We start from the raw sequence: 21,114 nt of genomic DNA, 5'->3' as shown, positions 1-21,114 counted from the left end.
TTTTTTAAGCCTTTTTAATATTTTATTTTTTATTGATTTCAGAGAGGGAGAGGGATAGAAATATCCATGATGAAAGAGAACCATTGATCAGCTGCCTCCTGCACACCCCACACTGGGCATGTGCTCTGACCTATGACCTGGTTCATAGGTCAATGCTCAGCCACTGAGCCACGCCGGGCAGGCTAGATACTGGGCCTTTTAACAAATGCTCAGAAGGAACCATTTTACCCAGAGCTGACCAAGGAGTGAGTGGGCGTGGTATTTGCACCCGCCTCCCCCAGGTCCCTGCCCCAGCAGGGAAGGCTGTGGGGGTGCCTCAGGCTGCCAGCATCGGGAACCTGAAACCTGGTGCGACCCTGTCCTAGCACCAGTTCAGCCTGCACATGGCCTCTTAGGGGAGGGAGCTGAGGAGGGGCTCCGGCGCCCCCCCTCCCCCTGGTGATGGGTGGCACCTATTGGGCCCACGCCTGCTCCTCTACTTGCCCCAGCACATGCCCTCCCCACAGCAGGCATAATTGGAGGGGGCATTCCCGAGAACCAGATGTGAGAAGGAAAAGTGGGCTCCACCTCTTAGCACTTGTTAGCATGTTTCAGGGCCAGGGTCACACATGGGCAGGTGGGCCTGTCGCCTGCCAGGTGCATCAGCAGAAGGGAGGTCCACTCATTTGGGCAAATGTGTCACGTTAACTAGAGCGGTTCTGAGCTGGCTGGGGGCAGGTCAGACCTCATGGGCCAGGTGGGCCGCCCGGGGGTAGAAGGAGCAGAGCTGGGACCACAGATTCCAGAGGTTGGTTTATTGTGCAGTTTTCTTCTTCCTCAATGAGATGCCGTAAGCGGGGGCACAATGCATGTCACAGGGCGAGGCAGAGCTGCCAGGCAGGCCGGGGGCTGGGTGTCGGGGAAATCCATTCCTCAGGGCTTGCCCCAGACCCCCCCGGAAGCAGGCTGTGGGGCAGGGGGTGAGGCTCAGGCGCCAGCTGGGGCTGGGAGGGAAGGAAACGCCTCTGCCTCCTGGACAAACATTGGGGCCAAACCCGTGGCTCTGGGCTCCCTGGCCCCTCACCGCCTCCAGGTCAGCGTCCGGGGTTCTTAGGGGCTGGGACAGACACCGCTCAGCTGCTAGGGAGGCAGCGAGAGGCGGCAGGCCCCTTCTCAGCATCCCGATGGAGGGAGAGAGGAGGGGCCCTCCCTTCACCCCCTCCCGCCCTCGTTAGCACTGCCTCCACTGGACCGAGGCCTCCACTGGACCGAGGCCTCCACTGGACCAGCTTGTCTGTGGGAAGAGGCCAGCTTCAGGCTGCGGGGAGGACGCCCCCGGCTCTCTCCTCACATACAGACCACAGGCGCCAGCGGCCCTCACGTCTGGGCGGGGCTGCTGAGGGGGCTCTGCACCCAAGCACACCTCCCTCCCACGTCTGTTCCCCAGGACAGGCTGACTCCCCCCACCCCACAGGTACCCTTCCGCCCCACAGCCCCGCCCCTGTCCTCACTGTCCATCAGGCCCCAGCCTGGCTTTCCTTTTCACAAACTCCCCAAGAAAAGGAAGGAAAACCCTGAATAAACTACAGCAGCAGCAGCAGCTCTGGAGCAAGGACGAGAAGCCAGTGGTGTGAGGAGGGTGGGAGGCGTTTGGGGGCGGGCTTGGGGAGTGGGTAGATGATGGCATGCAGCACAGGACTCCTTGTGAGGGTGGGGTCCCCATCTCCCCCGGTGTCTAAGGGACTGGGGGAGGGGTCAGCTGACCGGGAGGAGGAAGCTGTCTGGACGGGGCCTGTGGTTTCCTGTGTCCTCTGTGGCCCATCTGGTCACAGGTCACAGGTCACAGGGAGATGAAATCCAGGGCCTGCAGGAGAGGCAGGGAGAGCAGCAGCAGCAGCAGCCACGAGGTGTCCTGGGCCAGCAGGCTGACGCCCCTGCACTTGACCAGCTTGTCTGTGGGGAGAGACGGGGAGAGGGCAGAGCAGGCATGAGGAGCAGGCCCAGGCCGCCACCTGCGGGGAGACGGCCCGGCTCCCTGGGGAGACTGGTGCCATGAGGCTCTCGGCCGGGACCAGGGCCAACCTGGTCCAGCAGAACCAATCACCTTTCCCATGAGCAGGATCCTGAGTCTGAGCTAACATCATACCCAATCTCTACTAAGCATCCTCACGGGAAAACTGGGGGTGACTAGCCAGTGTTGCTCAGTGGGTAGAGAGTTGGCCTGCAGACTGAAGGATCCCGGGTTCGATTCCGGTCAAGGGCATGTACCTCGGCTGCAGGCTCCTCCCCCGCCTGGGGCACTGGTCAGGGATCATGCAGGAGGCAACCAATCGATGTGCTTTTCTCACATCGATGTTTCTCTCCGTTTTTCCTTCTCTCTCCCTAAAATCAATGGAAATATCTTGGGGTGAGAATTAACAAAAATACAAACAAACAAAACTGGGTGAGGTGGCTGGGGTCAACCCCGTTTTCCAGGTGGGGAGAGGGAGGACTGTGGAGGCCACGTCATGGTGGAGGCCTGTCTGACTGACCCCTGACCCTCGCCCATTCTCTGAAGGCAGGGATTCCCAAGGGCGCTGGAAAGGGAGAGGTTAAGGCGCGCCCCTCCTCTGGCCAGCGGAGCACTGCCTGCTCCTGCTCGCCCTGCAGCCTCCCCGCTCCCCGGCCTCGTTAGGGGCCTCGTTGGGGCCGCTCACCTCTCAGCACAGAGATGTTCTTCTGGGAGACGTGGAGCTGGCCGGGGAGGTGCAGCTCGCAGGTGTACAGCCCCTCGTCCCGGGAGCTGAAGCCGGACAGGTAGAGGACCTTGAGGGTGTTCCTGTTGGTGAGGTTGGTGCGGGAGCGGTACGTGTGCTCGGGGACCCCCAACGTGCCTAACAGCACGTGCTTCTTGGAGTCGCGGGTGAGGCTGAACTGGAACTGTATGGGCAGGCTCGTGGAGTTCTCATGGCGGCAGTCCAGGCGCAGGCTCTGGTCCTCCAGGCAGGCCGTCAGGCTGGTCACCTTCTGTCCGCCGGCCACCTGCAAGCCTGCCCCAGAGCGCCCCCTCTGAGCTGGGGAGGTCGGGAGGGGGTGCGGGCTGCCCAGCAGGAGGCCTCCCTCCATTCACAGCAGAGGGCCCGCCCAGGAGGGCACAGGGGGTGCCTTCTGAGCCCTCCTCCATGCCCAGCCCTCCCTCAGGCACCCCAGGCTTGGTCCCACCATGTGTCCCAGGGCCAGGACACCCTGGGGAGTTCCCAATGGAGGTTCCAGCTCCATATGGGGTGGGCTCTGTGAAATGTTTCCCAAATCACCCAGGCCGCCAGGTCGACCAGGGGCCCCCGCTGACTTAGGGATGAAAAGCACCCTTTCTGCCGGGTCAATGTGGCTCAGCAGTTGTGCTTGGACCCAGGAATCAAGAGGTCATGGGTTCGATTCCCGGTCAGGGCACATGCCCCGGTTGTGGGCTCGATCCCCAGTGTGGGGTGTGTAGGAGGCAGCCGATCCATGATTCTCCTCATTGATGTTTCTATCTCTCTCTTCCTCTCTGAAATAAATAAAAATATATTAAAAAAAAAAAAAAAAAAAGAAGAGCCCTGACTGGTTTGGCTCAGTGGATAGAGCGTCAGCCTGCAGACTCAAAGGTCCCAGGTTCGATTCTGGTCAGGGGAATGTGCCTTGATTGTGGGCACATCCCCAGTAAGGAGTGTGCAGGAGGCAGCTGATCGATGTTTCTCTCTATACCTATCCCTTCCTCTCTGTAAAAAATCAGTAAAATGTATTTGAAAAAAAGAAAAGAAGAAGAGCCCTCCCTCCCATAGTCATCCCCACCTTCCCAGGCCAGGAGGAAGAAGCTAGCTTTTCAGAGGAAGGAAGCCAGGATGCTGGAACCCCAGCCCCGCCCCTAGCCCAGTACCTGTCAGCAGGAGAGCGATGCTGAGGGCGGGGTTCATGGTGCCGAGAGCTGGGTTCTGGATCTGCGGGTGGGAACAGGGAGTCAGCCAGGAGATGAGGCCGGTGTGCCATGGGGGCTGGGGGCCACCGGGACACAGGCCATAAAGGCGCTGGCAGGCAATCAAGCCTTCCCGAACCCGTGTCCTACTTCCAGTGGCCGCACCGCTGCGCCCCCCCCCCCCTTCCCTCAGGGAGCGCAGGGGGAGGGCGACAGGCCCTGCGATGGTGCGCGCTGGTGCTGAGCATCGCCAGGGCGGCTGAGTGATTTTCATTCTACCGCGGCCTTCCCTTCAGGAAGGCAGGAGACTCCTACTTGTAATTGTGGCAAAGGACACTAACACACTATTCACACTATTCAGCTCAGTAGTGTGAAGTTCATTTACATTGTTGTACAACCGCCTCCAGAACGCTTTTTTAAAAAAAAAAAAATCCTCATCTGAGGTCATTTAGAAAGAGGGAGGGGAGGAGGGAGGGAGAGACATAGATGGGCTGCCTCCTGTATGTGTCCCGACCAGGAGGGACCTGCAAACAAGGCACGTGCCCTGACCGGAATGGACCCAGCCACCTTCCGGTGCAAGGGACTACGCCCTGCCCCAGCCAGGGCTCCAAAACGCTTTTCATGCTGAAACCCTCTTAAAACAGAAACTGCTCATCCGGGGAATTTCTAGTTCGCATTCAGGAGGAAATCCGTGTCCAAACACTTCCTGTCAATGCTCCAAGGGTGTTCAAGGAATGGATGCCTCTGGGCGTCAGCTAACAACGTGGGCACGAGGCCGGCACGGCAGGAAGCTCCGTCGCCCTCTTCCTGTGGCTGTGTGGTTAGGTGTGGTTAGGGATGTGGTTAGGTGTGGTTAGGGATGTGGTTAGGTGTGGTTAGGTGTGGTTAGGGATGTGGCTGCGGCTGCGGGCGCCCAGCTAGCACTACACATGGCTCACAGCTACGGGCGGGCGTTTGCTCGCGGTGCGGGGAGGGCGCTGCTCTCCTGCTGTCGGACCGCAGAGAAACCAAGCGGTTCCCAGATGTCCAGTTCTCCTCGCAGGACTCCTGGGCCTGCTTCAGTGGTCTCGGGCCGAGGCTCTCTGCCCTGCCCGCCCTTTTTTTCTTTGCAATCTTGGCTGGCAAGGCAGGCGACTCAGAGCAGGCCCCCACACCGGGCACCTGCTCGCCAGGGAGGCCTCAGGAGGGCCTGCAATGCGCGCGCCCAGTCGCACAGGGCGCGCGTGGCTCGCAGAGTCGAGGGCCCGGCGCTGCGCCCTGCGGCTGGCGAGGCTGGGGTCCCGCGGCTGGGCTACACCCTCTTGGAGCCACGCCGAGAGGGGCCTGTAGGTGCTGTAGACCGGGAGGTGGCATCTGGCTCTGGCTCCTGGACACCGAGCCATGGAGAGAGGCGCGAGCTTGGGGACCCAGGAGCTGAAGCAGCGGCGAGAACAAGAAGGGAAGGCGGGGTTGGGGCTGCGGGGGTGGGGGTGGGGGGCTGCGGGGGTGGGGGTGGGGGCTGCGGGGGTGGGGGTGGTGGGGCTGCGGGGGTGGGGGGGCCACAGGGAGGGTTGGCGGGCGGGATGGGGCGCAGCCTGTTCTCACTTCTCCGCGTGGGCTCAGCAGACCAGACCCCGGCGAAGCTCCGCCACCGCCCTCTCCAGCGCCCACGCCGATTTCTTTTCCGTCGTTCAGTCTCTCCCCGCCCCCCACTGAGCTCTCCCTCCGCCCTCACCGTTTTCCAGTTCTTTCCTTCCACCCAGCCCCCGCCCGCCCGCGGCACTGCGGTTCCCCATCCCTCAGATGCCCCGCCCGAGGCCGAGGGCAGTTTTCTCCAGTTCACCACCCTCCGTCCCCTTTCCCCAATTTTGACGCCCTCGCCTCCACCCCCGCCCTGGCCCTGGCCTTCGCGAGCGCGGCTTGGGATCCTCTGGGTGGAGAGCGGAACCCAAGGTGTCCTTGGGCCCTTCCTCCCGATTCCCCTCCGGCGCCCCGGCTCCAGGAGCCCCCGCCCCCGCCCCCCGCGGGCGAAAGCCCGGAGGCCTTCCTGGAGAGGCAGGAGCGGCGGGACCCCGGCCCGCAGGCTGCGCCTGCCCGCGCCCCCTCCGGGGAAGCCGACCCTCCCCACCTCCCCGGGCGCTGCGCTGCGCAGCTCCTTCCCGGGGCGCAGGCCGCCTCTCCCAGCCTCGCCCCGGGCTGCGGGGGCTCGCGCGGCACGTGCCCAGCCCCGCACGGGGGCCCAGCCCCGCACGGGGGCCACCCAGGGTCGGCGCCCACCTGCTCCCCGTCCGCCGCCGCTGCCGCCGGCCTCCTGCTCTGCGCGCGGGAGACGCCGCCTCGCTGCAGCGCGCGCCCGGGGGCCGCAGCCCTCCCCGGGGGCGGGAGGAGGGGCGGAGGGCGGCCAATCCGAGGCCGAGGCAGCGGGCCGGTGGCGGGGGCGCCGGCGGCGTGCGCGGGGGCCTCACCGCGCGGACGGGCCTGACGGGGGCCGGGCCGGGGAGCACAGGCCCCGCTCAGGACGCCGCGGCGATGGCTCCCCTTGACTGCGCCCCCCTCTCTCCAGCCGGGCTCCGAACCTGCCGAGCGGTGAGGGGCGGGGCGGAGGCCAGCGCCGGTCCCCTTGGGCAGTGGCCTCACCTTGTTTCCTTTTCCGCCCGAGCTCACCTGCAGGGAGGCTCCGGGAGAGGGTTTGGAGGTGAAATTTGACCAAAGGAAGATGGTGGGGTGTTTCCCACCCTGGAGCGGCCCTTGGGGAGCAGGGCAGCACTGCACCCCGTTTTTCCAGGTCCCAGCCCCCCCCCCCCCCATCCTAACACCCAGCCTTCAGGGCTGTCTCCTCCGGGCACCGTCTCAGTTCCTGGGCTGGCAACTCCCTGCGCAGGGAGCTAGAAGGCTCCTGCCCCCATCTCCCCCCCCCCCGCCCCCCCAAGTCCCTGAGTACCAGACCAGGGCAGGAGTGCTGGGCATCCCACCGGTGCCCACCCCCCAGTAGTCTGCTGGGTTCATCCCATTTCAAGGCTAGGAAGTGGGAGAGTTGTCCGTCCGCCTGGGCTGGCGAACCCCAATGCTCAAGGCCCAGCCTAGAGGGGGGAACGCTGGGGCTGCGGGCAGGGGAGGAGCTGGGCCAACTGGAAAGGAACCGCAGGAGGGAGCTCTCCACCTCCCTAGGCGCCTGTCCTGGCGCCGCCGATCCGATCCGCTTGGCGCTTTTCCTTAAGAAATCCTCCCGGAGGGCACTGCCCTGGTTTCAGGGAGAGCGGAAGAGAGGGAGCGCCAGAGAGAAACATCCATGTGAGAGAAACACATCAATTGGTTGCCTCCTGCACGCCCCTGACCAGGGCCCGGTTCGGGAAGAACCTGCAACCTGAGGAAAGTGCCCTTGACTGGAACCGAACCCCGGACCCTTTGGCCCGCAGGCGCCGCTCTATCCACTGAGCCACACTGGTGAGGGCTGGGCTTTTTTACAGCCCGCGCTGACCACTTGTCTCCGCCCACAGGTGAGGGGGCTTTTTGAAGGAAGGACCCTTTTATTTCTTTGCGTTCTCATGGCCACTTTGTGAACTCTGGCCAGGACATCCCGTGGGCCCGGCCTTCCCGCCACCGGCCTGCCTCCTGCTCTTCTGTTTCTCCGTAGCCGGGCGCTCCCTGGCTGCAGCGCCCATTACTGTAAATGGCCCTGCTGGACGCCGGCCCTGGGCTGGCAAGCGGGACGCTCTCCTCTCCCCCCGGAGGTTAGACGGCCTCTGGCACTCAGAGTGACAGCGCTCTACCTGGAAGGAGCCTCATGGAGTCCAACCTGGGCCACGCGCTCTGGTGAACGACAGGAGCTCTGGGGGCGATGAATGCCGCTACCCTGTCCCCTCGTCTCTCCCTCATGTCTCAGTAGAGCTGCCTGAGTCTGCACTTCTCACAGCAGCTTGGGGTCTGGGGACCGCAGGGCACTAGTCTGGTATCAGACTGTTCTCTCTCTCCTTTTTTAAAACACACACTGAGTGGCCAGATTGTGATGATCTCTGAACACATAATAATCTGGCCACTCAGTATCTAGTCTATATGATAAAAAGCTAATATGCAAATTGTCCCCTCGACCAAGAGTTCAACCAGCAGGCAGGCCGGCCAACCACCCATGTCCCCTCCCCCTGGCCAGGCTGGACCCCATTCATGCACGAATTCATGCACCGGGCCTCATGTACACACACACACACACACACACACACACACACACACACACACTGAGTGGCCAGATTATTATGCATTCAGAGATCATAATAATCTGGCCACACAGTGTATATTTGTATTGATTTCAGAGAGGAAAGGAGAGGGGGAGAGAGAGAGAAACATCAATGATGAGAGAGAATCAGGATTGGCTGCCTCCTACACGCCCCCTACTGGGGATCCATCCTGCAACCCAGGGATGTGCCCTGATTGGGAATCAAACCCTGACCTAGTTCATAGTTGCTCAACCACTGAGCCACAGGCCGGGCTAAGAGCATTCCCTTCACATGTGCGCACACGCACACACACAGCTAGGAGCTGGAGACAGTTCCTTTTTTCCTGTGGCAGGACATGGGCTTCCCAGAGGCCCATTAACTACAAAAGCTATCTGGGCTCGGATCGGGCTCGGATGGGGCTCGGATCAGGCTTGGATGGGGCTCGGATCGGGCTCCGATGGGCTGAGACCCCATGCACCGTTTTCTGCTCCACAGCCTCCTCTCTGAGTGTTGCTGGGTGGAAGGCCTGGCTGTGCTATTTTGATAAGTTCTGAGAACCTGGCCTACATTCTGGGTCCCCAAGCACTGGCCTCCAGACAGGGAGGGGAGTGGAGACTGTGAGGGAGAGGCAGTCATGTGTCCGCTAGAGCGAGGTCTCCATCTGGATCGCGTTAATGGCTCAAAGGAGACGACCTGGGAGCACAGGGTGGTGCAGGAGAGAAGATTTAGAAACTCCCATTTACTAATGGGACGGGGGCAGATGCTAAAAGCAGGCAGGGTTAAAGGTGCCAACCCAAGGCAGACTTTCCTGGCAGACCGTGGCTGTTTCTTGACCCCTAGATCTTTCTTCTCCCACCATCTGCGGTGCTCCAGCTAGAGGGACCTGGGCTCAGACCTCTCAAATGCTGGCTCCTTTAGGGTGACTCAGGGATACGACCTGTTACTCCCTCTTCCCATTCACTGATTTATGCAGAATCTATAATAATAAAAGGGTAATGTGCTAATTAGACCGGACGTCCTTCTGGACGAAGCCGGGGCTGTGAGGGAAGCCCGGGTCCCGGGTGCCAGAGAGAAGCTAGTGTGGCAGCCGGGGGAAGGGAGGCCTACTCTTGCATGAATTTCGTGCATCGGGCCTCTAGTGTTCTTTATAAAACCACAGAGGTGACAAGCCATCCCATCATTCTGTTTCTTGTTTATTTTTTAAAATATATTTTTATTGATTTCAGAGAGGAAGGGAGAGGGAGAGAGAAATAGGAACATCAGTGCTGAGAGGGAATCATTGATTGGCTGCCTCCTGCATGCTCCACACTGGGGACTGAGCCCAGAATGTGGGTATGTGCCCTGACTGGAATTTGAACTGTGACCTTCTAGGACCTAGGAGTGGTCGGCAAACTCATTAGTCCACAGAGCCAAATATCAACAGGACAACGATTGAAATGTCTTTTGAGAGCCGAATTTTTTAAACTTAAACTTCTTCTAACGCCACTTCTTCAAAATAGACTCGCCCAGGTCGTGGTATTTTGTGGAAGAGCCACACTAAGGGCCAAAGAGCCGCATGTGGCTCGCGAGCCGCAGTTTGCGGATCACAGTTCTAGGTCATAGGTTTCAGAAGCTCAACCACTGAGCCACGCTGGCTGGGCATCCCATCATTTTAGAGCAGGAAATCGGGGCCTAAGGAGTGATTTGTCCAAGGCCAGACAAACACTTCGGAGCTCTGCCGGGGAGAGCTCGATCCCCGTTCCCCTGACTCACAGACACTGCTCTCCACGGCTCCCGGGGGGAGGGGGTCTGAGTTCTGCCAGAGGGGTCCCTGGTTCTCGGTGAACTGGGAAGCACAGGACAACGTGGGACAGTCTGCACAGGGCTGTCGGGCGCTGCCTGTGGGATAACCTCTTCTTCACTTTGTCGACGCGGGAGGCACCCCCATTCTAGGGGCTGGGAGATGGCTAAGCCTCTGACATCTGACACTGCACAGGTAAGAGCAACAGCAATTTATGAGTCACATGTACGCACAGCCCAGAGGAGGGCACTGCATGCCATGTAGGGCCATCCAGGAGTCCCGCTTGGGAACCGAGTGAACACCCAGGAGCCGGGAAGCAGGCTTTGTCATATCATGCAGCGGGGCTGGCCCTGCGTCCCACGGCGGGTGGGAGGGACTTGTCTGAGTGATCTGTGGCCTGGCAGGGAATGCAGCCGAGACTGAGGGACAATCAGGAGCTATGCCTGGTCCTGAGTAAGGAGAATGTGTGGTCAGGTCCCGTGAAGTCCTCCCAGCCTCACCAGGTGTCGGGACAGCACATACTATGGAACCCTCGTTTTGGGCTGATGGAGGCCACATACTTCCCCTTCCTAAGGCCTCTATTTTCAGTCTAAGGTGATACCTTTCTGCTCTTGTGCAGTGGTGGCCGATGTCTGTGTTTTAGTGGCCTAGCTAGGCAGAAAGAGAAAATTGATAACTTTCTGTTGAGCCTCAAACTTGTTTGGAAATGTGACTAGTCTATAAAATTTAAAAAATATATCTGTCTTGGAACCTGCTCTACACTCTTCTGGCTCTCCTAATCTCTAGTTGAAGTCAACGTCCGAGTGAGGTCACTCCCTGAAGAACTGCACGGCTAGCTGGAGAGCAGGACAAACATAGATGGTATTTCTTAGAGCGCAGGGCTAAGGGCAAGAGGACAGAGCCCTGATGGAGATAGAAATGTCAACATTTGATTTAAAGAAGCCTGCTACTTTATTGCTGGGTCGCGAGGCAGTGCCATTTTTAACATTTTGAGGAACCTCCATACTGTTTTCCACAGTGGCTGCACCAATCTGCATTCCCACCAATGATGCCCAAGCGTTCCTTTTCCCCACATCCTCACCAACACTTGTTTGCTGATTTATTGATGATAGCCATTTTGACAGGTGTGAGACCTTAATGTGGTTTTAATATGCATTTATCTGATGATCAGTGATATAGAGCGTCATTTCACATGTCTACCAGCCGTCTGCATGTCCTCTTTGGAGAAGGGTCTATTCAGAACCTCTACCCACATTTTTGTAGCGAGCGCTTGGGAGAGCACCTGAGCAAAGGTTGTCGGCTGAGTCCAGTGGCGTCGGCAAAGCCATGGCCTGGAAACATACCTCACCAAAGGCAGAAATGTTGTCAGTCCTGACCTATCGCTCAGGTGTCATTATCTAAGTTCAGCCAGGCACCAGGGGCAGACACAATTATCCGGGCTCAGTGAGGCCTGACAATTATAAGAAGCCACAAGAATGAAGAATTGCAGCTTGATCTTTAAGCATGATTTCACATAATTTCCTTTGTCTTAAACTCTAGTAAAACTTCCTGGTATCAGCCGAAGCCGGTTTGGCTCAGTGGATAGAGCGTCGGCCTGCGGACTGGAGGGTCCCAGGTTCGATTCCGGTCAAGGGCATGTACCTTGGTTGCGGGCACATCCCTAGTGGGGGGTGTGCAAGAGGCAGCTGATCGATGTTTCTCTCTCATCGATGTTTCTAGCTCTCTGTCCCTCTCTCTTCCTCTCTGTAAAAAAATCAATAAAATATATTAAAAAAAAAAAAAAGACTTCCTGGTATCATGCTGTATAAAATAAACATGCTGCACTAGCTCTGGGTCACTGTCTCTCCATCTAAGAACAGTGTCTCACCTGGCCCCAGCTTTCCCTACTGCGTCTGTGTCTGTCTCTTTCTTTTTCTCAATCCCAGTCGCCCCTACTCAGGACTTGTTTGCTCTCTAGCCATGCTAGTCATGGCTGGAGAACCCCCATATCTGGCGCCCAGACCAGGAGCTGAGTACAGGGGAACTCTAAGCAATAAAAGGCGAGGGGACGGCTCCAAGCTGCGCACGCAACGAATTTAAGAAGTAATGTAAGGAGCGGATTGAAATAGCTCTGTGTAAAACATGGGAAATTCAGGGTCTCAGGAAAGAGACCTCTATTCTCAAATGCTTAAGACAATGCTTAAAGCTAGAGGATGCTCTGTTAAGCGTAGTCAAATTCTTGATTTCTTAAATATTGTTAATGAAACTTGCCCTTGGTTTCCTGAAGAGGGAACTGTGAACTTATAGGCCTGGGAAAAGGTTGGAAAGCAGTTGCGTGACCGATACACAGCAGAAGGTCCAGAAAAAATTCCTATTCCTACATTCACACTATGGTCTCTTAATTTGTGACTGTTCGATCTGGTGCAGGAGAGTTTAAGACTGTCTAAGCAGGGTGTTGCCATGGCTTTACACCTACAGTAGAGGGGTGCGAATCTCTAAAAACATCACCACCCCCCTCTGCTCCACCTCCTCCTCTGTTCGTTGCTCCTGCAACCTCAGTCAAGAGCCTGCCTGATAAAGTTTTACCTCCTAATTATGAGTGGGAGCTAGAGTTTGAGGTGGAGCAGGACAAGCGTCACTGTGAGCGGGATGACTCAGATAATGAGAAAAGTTTTACTTGCAGCCACCCAGCTGGATGCAGGTGCTCAGCCAAAAGTGAAAGTGACTTCATATTTCACTTTGCTGGAGGCTCAAGCTACTTGTAGTGGACTGAACCTCATTGAAGGGATTGAAGGAATTTTCCAGCAGCTGCCTTCTTTCTCTCCCTCCCAGGCCACCAGAAACTCTTAGCTAGTAAGATTTCCGTCTGTATGTCTGTAATGTAATTTTGGCTTTCTGACTTTTAGGGACTTTAATTTGCTCTTCTCTGGTTTATGATTTTGCTGTGCTGGGTTGAAATTTTAAAATTCTCAGATTAATTTGAAAGTGTAAAATTTGTGAAGGTTGCAACCCAGGAAACTGGAAACAAAGGCCAGCTAATTCCGAGCCTGCCTGTGGTTAACACACCATTATCTTCCCCACCTGAGGCAAGTGGAAAATAAACATAAACTGAGGTTTCAATTTCCAGGCAGGCAGGATGAGAGGCAGTGCTTGCCGAATTTGACAGGGCGGAGAAATTTGCAAAGCCCCCCCCCCCCCCCCCCACCCAGCATCACATCCATTAAACATCCAGTTGGGGACCGAGACTGGGGACCAGGTGGTCTGCGCCTGCCTGTGAAGTCACAAACCCACACAGGCCAGCCGAGGTGGAACTAAGGCTGACCTTGGGGTCATGGCAGCAAGGGAAGGGCAGGCGGTAGGTGTGTCCTCCCAGCGTATTCTCTACAATTCAAGGTATACTATGGAATTATTAAAATATAACAATTTATTAGCCAGATTGAAAAGGATTAATTTTGTGGTCAAGACCAAATTTTTAATGTTAAAACTGGTTTAAGTTTTAATAATCTTTAAATTAGGTATATTTGACAGCTTTTCTGAATGTAATATTTCAAGAATTTAACTGATAGACAGCTTTGTGACAAGCCAAGGGCCCTGAGGTGACACAAAGATCTGCTCTCTCCCTAAAAGAAATATTTTGAACTAAATTAGACCAACACAATATACTTGAAATTACATAAGGAAGTAAGCTATACAGGCTAGGTTGGACAACAAGATTTATGCTTCCATGATAAGGGTGGCTCCTGGGTCCCAGGGGCATAGGATTCCCAGCCAGATTAGCATGTCCTTGCTTTGAACAGAAAGGGCAATCATGGTTAAGACAATGCTTTAGGTAATAATTGGCTTTAAAATCTCAAAGTTGTTAAGATATAATAAATAAATGTAATTAAAATGAAGAATTTGTGATAAAGCTTTCTTCTTTTTCCATTTTTTAATTAAGGTATTATATGTGTACATATCTTACCATTGCCCGCCTCCCACTCTCATACATGCCCTCACTTCATAAGTTTGTAGAAAGGAATGTTAAAAGGAAATTGATTAAATGGCACAGGCCTCACATGCCCTGCATCAAAATGCCTCTGCCTTGCACAAGGGAATTTCATATTTCCCAAGAGCAGGCTTGCCAAGTCGTTAAGCAATGCCCCAGTGTGTTATTCACCTCCCTGTGCCAGCATTAGGGGTAAGTCCCCGAGGACTTAAACCTAATTAAATCTGGCAGATGGATGTCACTCATGTCCCTGAATTTGGCAGATTTCAGTGGATCCATGTCTCTGTGGACACATGCTCATGCTTCGTTTTCGCTACTCCCCAAACAGGGGAAAGCACAAAGCATGTAATTAACCACTGCCTAGCGGCTTTCCAGTCATGGGACGGCCCCTAGAGATAAAAACAGATAATGGACCTGCTTATACTAGCTCCTCCTTTCAGCAGTTTTGCAAAGCAATACCAAATAATACATAAAACAGGAATTCCCTATAATCCCCAAAGATAGGCAATTGTGGAAAGAGCCAATCGGACCTTGAAGACTCACTTACAAAAACAAAAAGGGGGGGATGGGTGTTATCCTACTGTACACACTCAGTTAAATCATGCCCTTTACTTGAAATTTTTAAAATTGTGACAATGAGGGTCACACAGCAGCCCAGAGGCACCAAGCTCCTGGTGCTGTGGCGTCTGCCGGCATGGCGCGGTGGAAGGATTTACAAACAGTGGAGAGGGCTGGATCCAGTAATGATGTGGAGAAGAGGCCACGTTTGTATCTTTCCAGACGGCACTTCTAACCCCACCTTGGTGCCAGAGCGAGTGGTGCGTCACGACCATGGACCTGGGAGAACAGCTCATCCCGCTGTTCAAGAAGCTGAAGATCACACCCCCGTGATGATGCCAGCTCAGCCACCAGCCCCAAAGAAAGAGGAGAGCAGAAGGCAGGTGACCAAGGCCCCCCGAGAAGCTAGTGTCCCCACTTGGGGTCAACTGAAGAAGCTGACCATCGATGCTCAGCAAGTGGTAAAAGAAAAGGAGGTTCAGGTAACCCCCTCCAGCCTTTTTGTTGCTGTGCTGGCACTTGTCAGCTGCCAGGTAAGTACGGCTGCAGAGAAACTTACTGGATATATGTTCCAGACCCCCGTGTGGTCAATCCAGCCACCTGGACCAGGGAATCAATAATAGTGTTTACCAACAACACCAATATGGTTGGGGAAGCTCTGACAAGCACATAACTCCTTCTTCCCAGGGTAATTATACTTATAATGGCTTTAGTGGGAGCTCCCTATTTGCTTATCTGAAAAGGGGACTTCAGGATGTTTGCGGCTTGGCCAAGAAAATCAGACGTCCTATGGGGGCGCAAGCATTGCTAACGTTGCAGGCCCCTGGGATTTGGGAAAATATCTTCAGACAGTTACTAAACTGGGGTTTCCTAAGGCCACCCCATGGCTGTCTGGTAAGCATCCCCGCCCCCTTACTGTCCTAACAGCACCACTACTGAGCTGGGAGCATTTCCTCAATGGCAAGATTGTGCCACCCTGTAGCAGTGAGACATAATATTCCTGGCTCTGACTTGTATGTATTGGATTGGTCTCACAGGCTTGATGCTAAACGTCCCCATCATGAGCCTATGTCACCAGGAGGGTTTGTGGGTAACACCCTGACCACGGAAATAGGAGGTTTGCAGAAAGATCTTTGGTGTCTAGCCGCTGCCCTTGACTTTCTTAATTTTACTGGCTCTTCCTTAGCTGATATTAAAGGAGCGTGTTCATTGAACCCTTGCTATGGCTTACGAGCCTGGGTCCAGCCCCATATGTATTGGTGACTGGAAATGTGAACATCATCAGATTAGGCACCCATTATGCTGTCCAATGCCATCACTGTAACCTTACCAGCTGTGTTTCCAGGCTGAATGAAGATATGTTAATTTTAAAGTAACCCTTTTTTATTATGCTTCCTATCGACATAGCAGGAAAATGGTATCATGAAACGGGCCTCCAGGTGTTGCAGGAACTACACAATCATCTATCCCAGGAAAGCGTGCTTTGGGACTTATTATTTTTGGTCTTGTTACCCTAGTTACTGTTATTGCATCTGCTGTGACTGCATTTCTTGCATTAACCCAAAGCATCCAAAATGCAAAGTTCATTAATGAATTGGCTCAGAACACCTCAGCTACACTTCATGATCAAGAAGATATAGACAAAAGGCTAGAAACAAAGCTACTAGTAAATGCTTTGGAATCTGTAGTAATAGGACTAGGCAATCAATTAGAAAGTGTCAAGATTAGACAGCACCTGCAATGCCTTGCTGCTTTTACATATATTTGTGTGATTTCAGCCTGCTATAACAGTTCTCTATGGGACTGGAGTAAAATAAAAATGCACCTACAGGGAATATGGCATCATAATAATATCAGTATAGACTTAGTATGGCTACACAAGCATGTTCAAGCCATTCAAAATAGACATGATGAGATTATATCTCCTGTGAAGCTGGCAAAAACATTGCTGGATGACTTAAAAGGGTTTAATCCATGGAATATGTTAAAACACACTGCCTGGTACCTAATAGGATTCCTTTGTGTACCACTAATATTATTCTGCTTTCTTTCAGTCAGCAGCAAGCTCCTGTGATCCCAAGTCTGAAGGCTCCAATTAGATGTCCATAAGCTGCATTTAAAAAATAAAAAGGGGGGAGATGTAGAGAGTGCCTGGGAGAGTACCTGAGCAAAGGTCATCGGCTGAATCCAGTGGCGTCGGCAAAGCCATGGCCTGGAAACATACCTCACCAAAGGCAGAAATGTTGTCAGTCCTGACCTATAGCTCAGGTGTCATTATCTAAGTTCAGCCAGGCACCAGGGGCAGACACAATTATCCGGGCTCAGTAAGGCCTGACAATTATGAGAAGCCACAAGAATGAAGAATTGCAGCTTGATCTTTAAGCATGATTTCACATAATTTCCTTTGTCTTAAACTCTAGTAAAACTTCCTGGTATCATGCTGAATATAATAAACATGCTGCACTAGCTCTGGGTCACTGTCTCTCCATCTAAGAACAGTGTCCCACCTGGTCCCAGCTTTCCCTACTGCGTCTGTGTCTGTCTCTTTCTTTTTCTCAATCCCAGTCGCCCCTACTCAGGACTCATTTGCTCTCTAGCCATGCTGGTCGAGGCTGGAGGACCCCCCCCCCCACACACACATTTTAATTGGATTCTTTGTTTCACTTTATTCATGAATGTTTAATTAAATCATAGAGCACAGTCAGCCTTCAAAGGCTTGTCCAATGAGGGAGACAGAAATGGTACATGGAGAATTAGAAAACAGTAGGGTAGGAGCAGAGGTAAAGATGTGTATAGAACATTGTGGGAGCCCCAATGGGGCGGGGGGGGGGGGGGGAGGTGACTGGTGACCCAGCCTGTCAGAGAGCTTTCTTGGAGGACTTGAGCATGACCTGAGTCTTTGAAGATGAAAGGGAGTTGCTCGGGGTGGTAGATTGTTACACTAAATGATCCCCAATGCACCTTGGTATCCAGGCCCTTTGTGTAATCCCTCCACATTGCTTCTGGGCTTGGCCATGGGCTTTCTTGGGCCAGTGGGCTCTCAGCAAATATGATCCAAGCAGAAACTCCATAGTGTTTGTACCATGGGACTTGCCTTCTTGGAAGTCAGTTGTCCTGTGAGGAGATGTGAGCTAGCCACATGGAGAACAGAGGAGCCTCCATTTCTGTCAACTATCATTTAAAAAAAATATATATTTTATTGATTTCAGAGAGGAAGGGAGAGAGATAGAAACATCAATGATGAGAGAGAATCATTGATTGGCTGCCTCCTGCACGCCCTCTATGGCGGGGTGGGGGTGGGGGGGATCGAGCCCTCAACCCCCGGCATGTGCCCTTGGCCTGAATCAAACCTGGGACCCTTTAGTCCACAGGCCGATGCTCTATCCACTGAGCAAAACTGGCTAGGGCTACCATTTAAAATCTGCTAGTCCCCAGCTCATCTGCCACATGGTCACAAAAGCATGCATAATCCCAACAGACACCACCTAGGACAGAAATGGACTATCCCCGATACACTTACTATGGCCATTCTAAAACCGGATCCAAGTTTGTGTCCCTTCTTTAACCTCAATGGGCTGTGACTGCTCCAACCACTAGAGTGTGGCAGGAGTGATGCTAAAAGACTTCAGTTTGGGCCCTGCCGGCGTGGCTCAGTGACCTATGAACCAGGAGGCCACGGTTCGATTCCGGTCAGGGCACATGCCCAGGTTGCAGACTCGATCCCTAGTGTGGGGCATGCAGGAGGCAGCCGATCAATGATTCTCTCTCATCATTGATGTTTCTGTTTCTCCCTCTCCCTTCCTCTCTGAAATATAATAAATAAATAAAAATAAAAAAGACTTGAATTTGGGTCTTAAAAGGCCATAGAGCTTTTACTTTGTTGGCTGGGACACTCACTCTCAGAGCCATCAGGTAAGATGTCTGAGGACCCGAGGCTGCCATGCTGTGAGGAAGCCCTAGTCACAGGGCTGGGCTGTAGGCTCTTTGGTCAACAGTCCCAGGTGAATTTAGCTTCAAGGTCACTTCAGCCCAGGCTTCAGACATGTGAATAAAGAAGCTTCCAGATCATCCTAGCCCCATGCTCTTTGAGGCACCCCCCTTGCTGTTTGAGTTTCAAGCTGGCCCCAGATACGGTGGGACAGAGACCAGTCTGAATTCCTAATCCATAGAATCCATGAGCTGAATAAAAGGGTGATTGCTTTAAACTATTGTTTTAGGTGATCGGTCATGTGACAGTGGATACCTGATCTATAAATTGATGCCTAGGAGTATGGTGCTATCTTACACACCTAAACATGTGGCACTGGCTTTGGAACTGGGTGGTGGGCGAAGGTTTGAATGAAAAGCAGTGAGACTTGTGCAGGCTAGAGGAGCAGTGAGCAACTTCAAAGAGGCTGAAAGAGTAGTGAGGAAACAACTTGGAAGCTGGATCTATAACCAGAAACCAGGGGTCCCGGCCGCCTGTCACCACCTGAGCCAATTCGGCAGAGACGGTGAATCACATGAGCGTGTGTTCCAATCCTGTCGCAGCGTGGAGAGCAGCGGGTCACCCACAGAACTCTGCTCCCCCCCCACCATAAGCCGCTGCTATGTTGGGTGGAAGGACGAAGATTACAGGGGAAGGAGGTAAAAAGGTGTGTCAAACGGGCAGTTCACAGGATGGAGATTTGCAAAGGCCTGTGGGTAAGCAAAGGCTGGGGGCCTTCAAAGGGCTGGCGGCTCTGGGCTCTGCAGCGAGGTTGCGAATCTCTCCATGATCACAGGAGCTCCCAGATGGGGAGGATGGGCTGCATTTCCAGGTGAGCTCCCAGGTCCCACTGCAGCTCCCGCCAGGTTAGCCTGCGCCTTCTGTGATCAGAACAAAGCGATCCGGCCACAGAGCAGGACTCCCATTCCGCACAGTCACAGCTGGCCCCCACATTCTATCTCTGCCCCTGTCAGATCAAGGGTGATTCTGTGGTGAAACAATGGGTGAAATGCTGCGTATGGTAACTTAGGAGATGAAAACTGTACCTAATAAAGTTGTGGGTTTGGCTGAAGAGATCTAGAGATGGAATCTTTAAAAAAAAAAAAATCTTTATTGTTGAAAGTATTACATCTGTCCCCCTTATTCCCCCCATTGCCCTCTCTCACCCCCACGCCCCCAAGTCTTCACCACTCACTGTCTGTGTCCGTGGGTTATGCATGTATCTATATGAGTTCATTGGTTGATCTCTCCCCCCACCTCCACCCTCCCCTGCCTTCCCTCTGAGGTTTGGCAGTCTGTTCGATGCTTCTCTGTCTCTGGCTCTATTTTTGCTCATCAGTTTATGTTGCTCATTAGGTCCCACCTATGAGTAAGATCATGGGACACTTGCCTTTCTCTGCCTGGCTGGTTTGCTCAGCATCATGCTCTCCAGGTCCTAGAGATGGAATCTTGAAAGTGCCATCTGGCTGCTTCCAGCTGCATTGGTATTTTGAGAGAGGGATGAGCTAAATAGGATGTCTGGTTTGTTGGACTGGAAAGAACTTTAGTTCTCATTTCTAGTCTCTCCATCAGGCAACACATTTTCAAAGTAAGAGCTGGTCTAAAGGTGAAAATTAAATCCAGGGTATGATTATAGAAGCTTTGTTCACACCTCAGGAAAATTTAAGATGGCGCCTAGTAGGCCTTCTCAGTTAAATAAAAGGATTTCTAATTATAGTAAGGATGCTGTACCATAGCTGCAGTAGCATCTTCGTTTTTTATTTTTAATATATATTTTTATTGATTCCAGAGAGGAAGGGAGCGGGAGAGAGAGGTAGAAACATCAATGATGAGAGAGAATCATTGATTGGCTGCCTCATGCATGGCCCCTACTGAGGATGGAGCCCACAATCTGGGTATGTGCCCTGACTGGGAATTGAACCGTGACCTCCTGGTTCATAGGTCGACGCTCAACCACTGAGCCTTGCCTAAGTTTATTCTTGGATATGGTGTAATAAGGTGGGTTAGTTTCATATTTTTCATGTTCTGTCCAGTTTTCCCACACCATTTATTGAATAGAAAGTCTTTACCTCATTCTGTGTTCTTGTCTCCTTTGTTATATATTGACCATATAGGTATGGGTTTACTAGTATTTTTAGGCTCTCTATTCTGTTTCATTGATCTATGTGTCTGTTTTTATGCCAGCACTGTGCTGTTTTGATCATTATAGCCTTGTAGTATAGTCTGACATCAGGTAATGTGATACCCACAAAAGGTTCCCTACCTCAAGATTTCTGTGGCTATTTGGGGTCTTTTATAGTTCCATATAAATGTTGGCATTATTTGTTGGAGTTCTGTGAAAAATGCCATTGGTATTTTGATCAGAATTGTGTTGAATCTATAGATTGTTTTTGGTAGTATAGACATTTTAATCATGTTAAGTCTTCCTATCCATGAGCATGGTATATGCTTCCATTTACTTGTGTCTTCTCTAATGTCCAGGCCTTTAATTTTCCGAGTCCAGGTCTTTTACCTCCTTGGTTAAATTTATTCCTAGGCATTTTATTTTGGTGGTTTTTTTTATGTAATTATAAATGGGATTGTTTTCTCAGTTTCTCTTTCTGATAGTTCATTTTTGGTGTACAAAAGTACAATCAATTTCTGAATACTTTTCATTCTGCTACTTTACTGAATTAATTTATCATTTCTTTTTGACTTTTTGGTGGAGTCTTTAGGGTTTTTTTGTACTATATCATGTCATCTGCA

General features: G+C 53.1%; 1 protein-coding gene across 2 annotated transcripts; it reads right to left on the bottom strand.

The window, feature by feature from the left end:
* Positions 1–779: 779 nt before the first annotated feature.
* On the bottom strand, positions 780–6,250 carry THY1 (Thy-1 cell surface antigen). 2 transcript variants are annotated; one of them, XM_054724880.1, is made up of 4 exons: positions 6,167–6,250; positions 3,875–3,935; positions 2,676–3,008; positions 780–1,932 (listed from the first exon to the last, which is right to left on the bottom strand). In XM_054724880.1, the coding sequence occupies exons 2-4, from the start codon at positions 3,909–3,911 to the stop codon at positions 1,820–1,822; spliced, it is 483 nt and encodes a 160-aa protein (XP_054580855.1). In that variant the 5' UTR covers positions 3,912–3,935; positions 6,167–6,250; the 3' UTR covers positions 780–1,819. The 2 variants fall into 2 exon arrangements, with proteins under 2 accessions (XP_054580855.1, XP_054580856.1); XM_054724881.1 differs by lacking the exon at positions 6,167–6,250 and adding an exon at positions 5,495–5,528.
* Positions 6,251–21,114: the final 14,864 nt, after the last annotated feature.

This window comes from Eptesicus fuscus, chromosome 13 (genome assembly GCF_027574615.1).
Source record: "Eptesicus fuscus isolate TK198812 chromosome 13, DD_ASM_mEF_20220401, whole genome shotgun sequence".
Classification (NCBI taxonomy): domain Eukaryota; kingdom Metazoa; phylum Chordata; class Mammalia; order Chiroptera; family Vespertilionidae; genus Eptesicus; species Eptesicus fuscus.
This window is presented reverse-complemented; position numbering and strand designations above follow the sequence as displayed.